Consider the following 2,136-nt stretch of genomic DNA (forward strand, 5'->3'; position numbering starts at 1 on the left):
CCCCCCTCACTCTCACTACCTCTCTCACCCCACTCCTCAACCCCTCTCTCACCTCCCTTTCCCACTCCCTCTCTCTCTCCATCTCTTACCCCACCCCTCAACGCCTCTCTCTATCACCCCCTTCTTTCTCTCTCACTCCACTCTTCCCTCTCACCCCCCTTCTCTCTCAAACCCCTCTTTCTCTCTCACTCCTTCTCACTTCACCCCCCCTTTCATTTTCTCTCACCCCCCCCTCAACCCTCCCTTTTATGTTCTATCTTCTCCAGCCAGTCCCTCTTTGCTCTCATTCTCTCCTCCCTTCTTCCCATTCTCTTTATTCCCTCTTCCTTTCCTCATTTTGCTTCTCTCACGCCCGGTCTTCTTTTGCTCTCTGTTCTCTCGCCCTCTTTGCTCTGACTCTCTCCTCCCTGACCTTCTCCTCTTCTCGTATCCTTATTTCTCTCCTCCTCTCTTCTGTTGGCATCTGTCTCTCCCTCTCCCTCTTTGTTCTCACCCGCTGCTCCCGTTTTTTCTCCTCCTCTGTTACCCTTTTTTCTCTCATCCTTTCCTCTTCTCCCTTCTCTCTATCCTTGATAATCTTAGCCCACTCCTCCCTGAATGCGGTTATGTCTCTCTCCTTAGCTCTTCTTAACCGCCTTGCTCTCTCTTCCCTTGTCAATTTAAACCAGAACAGATCTTCCTGCTTGTCCTCACATCTGCCGCCACAGAAACATGAGCAAGGGTGCTGTGGAAAAGAAAAGAAATTGATTAGATTATATAACACACAAGTATCACCATTCAGCTACATCACAGACAGTCTGTCACTTCTGCACTACTTGACATTCATTTATGATATATATGTTTCCCCAAAAATGGCAGTTTTTATAAGCTAGTATCCTCCATAGAAGAGGTCGGCTTGATAGGTGGCTGGGAATCATTTGGTCTACAATATACAAACCCTTTTTATATGTTCAGCCAGTGTCATGAGTTTAGTACTTTTAGGAGTATAAATGCCAAAGGGAGGATATTACTAGGGGCCCTGAGGGAAGTTGTGACTGACCCCCCCCCCCCCCCCCCAGAAGTTAAATTTTAAAGGGTACTTACTTTTTTCATGAACCTCCACAAAGGTCCTACAAAACAACCCAGAAGTGCGCATGGGTGTATACAATGGCACTGACAACATGTCTGCTCGGCCTCTTCACTGTTGTCTTTCTCTTCCTCTTTCTGCTCGGCCTCTTCGCTGTTGTCTTTCTCTTCCTCTTTCTGCTCGGCCTCTTCACTGTTGTCTTTCTCTTCCTCTTTCTGCTCGGCCTCTTCGCTGTTGTCTTTCTCTTCCTCTTTCTGCTCGGCCTCTTCGCTGTTGTCTTTCTCTTCTTCTTCTGTCTGGTTTACTTTGGTCTTTTTCCTTTGTTTTGCAGGCTCCCAGATGTTTTTCACATGCCACACATGTGTTTGCTTTACCTCCTCTTCATCGGCGACCTCATAGTGCCATTGAATCTTCAGGTCTTCCAGCTCACATGGCTGGAATTCCATACATTTAATGTTGGTCTCTTTCATGGCCTTAAATTCCACCTCTCCGGCCTGTTCCTTAAGGACCCATTCGTCCTCTTCCATTTTCAGCCACTCTTCTCTTTCCTGGCTTGTCCTCTCGTCTGGTTTACATTCCATGTTTCTAAAGGCGCATTGGCAGCCAATTATGAAACCACACTGTGGAATAGAAGAAGAAAGAACTCATTAGTTGATATAACACACTAGTATCACCTTTCAGCTACATTAGACAGCCTGTCACTTATGCACTACTTATCAGTTTAGGACTTTGTCCTTTATGGTTTATGCGTTTCCCCAAAAATTATAATTTTATCAGGAAAATGTCTCTATAGAAGAGGTCAGCCTGATAGGTGGTCGGGAATTTGGTGTACAGTATAGGAACCCTTTCTATATGTTCAGCCAGTGTCATTACTTTGGTACTTTTAGGAGAATAAATGGCGGGGGGGGGGGGATTACTTTACTAAGAGCCCTGAGGGAATTTGGAGGGGTCCTTAATGGGACACCCTGACCAGGCTGAATGACCACTGTTGAGAAAGCTAGAAAACATTTCTTAATTACTATTCATCACCCTAGAACAGTGGTCTCCAAACTGCGGTCCGGGGGACGGAT

At 46.2% G+C, this 2,136-nt stretch overlaps 1 protein-coding gene across 1 annotated transcript; it reads right to left on the reverse strand.

The window, feature by feature from the left end:
• Positions 1-250: 250 nt before the first annotated feature.
• LOC143990037 (uncharacterized) lies at positions 251-1,680 on the reverse strand. Its single transcript, XM_077490268.1, has 2 exons — positions 1,084-1,680; positions 251-724 (listed from the first exon to the last, which is right to left on the reverse strand). Exons 1-2 carry the CDS (start codon positions 1,645-1,647, stop codon positions 347-349), a joined length of 942 nt encoding a protein of 313 aa, XP_077346394.1. The 5' UTR covers positions 1,648-1,680; the 3' UTR covers positions 251-346.
• Between the last annotated feature and the right edge of the window lie 456 nt (positions 1,681-2,136).

This window comes from Lithobates pipiens, unplaced genomic scaffold (genome assembly GCF_037356315.1).
Source record: "Lithobates pipiens isolate NorthernLeopardFrog02 unplaced genomic scaffold, aLitPip1_a1.2 Scaffold_18, whole genome shotgun sequence".
Classification (NCBI taxonomy): Eukaryota; Metazoa; Chordata; class Amphibia; order Anura; family Ranidae; genus Lithobates; species Lithobates pipiens.

Excerpts from the sequence above, each read along its gene's own strand:
- LOC143990037 (XM_077490268.1), bottom strand. The coding sequence starts at position 1,647 with ATGGAATGTAAACCAGACGAGAGGACAAGCCAGGAAAGAGAAGAGTGG. Across the intron at positions 725-1,083 it reads TGTGGAGGTTCATGAAAAAA|CACCCTTGCTCATGTTTCTG; the intron begins GTAAGTACCCTT and ends TCTTTTCCACAG.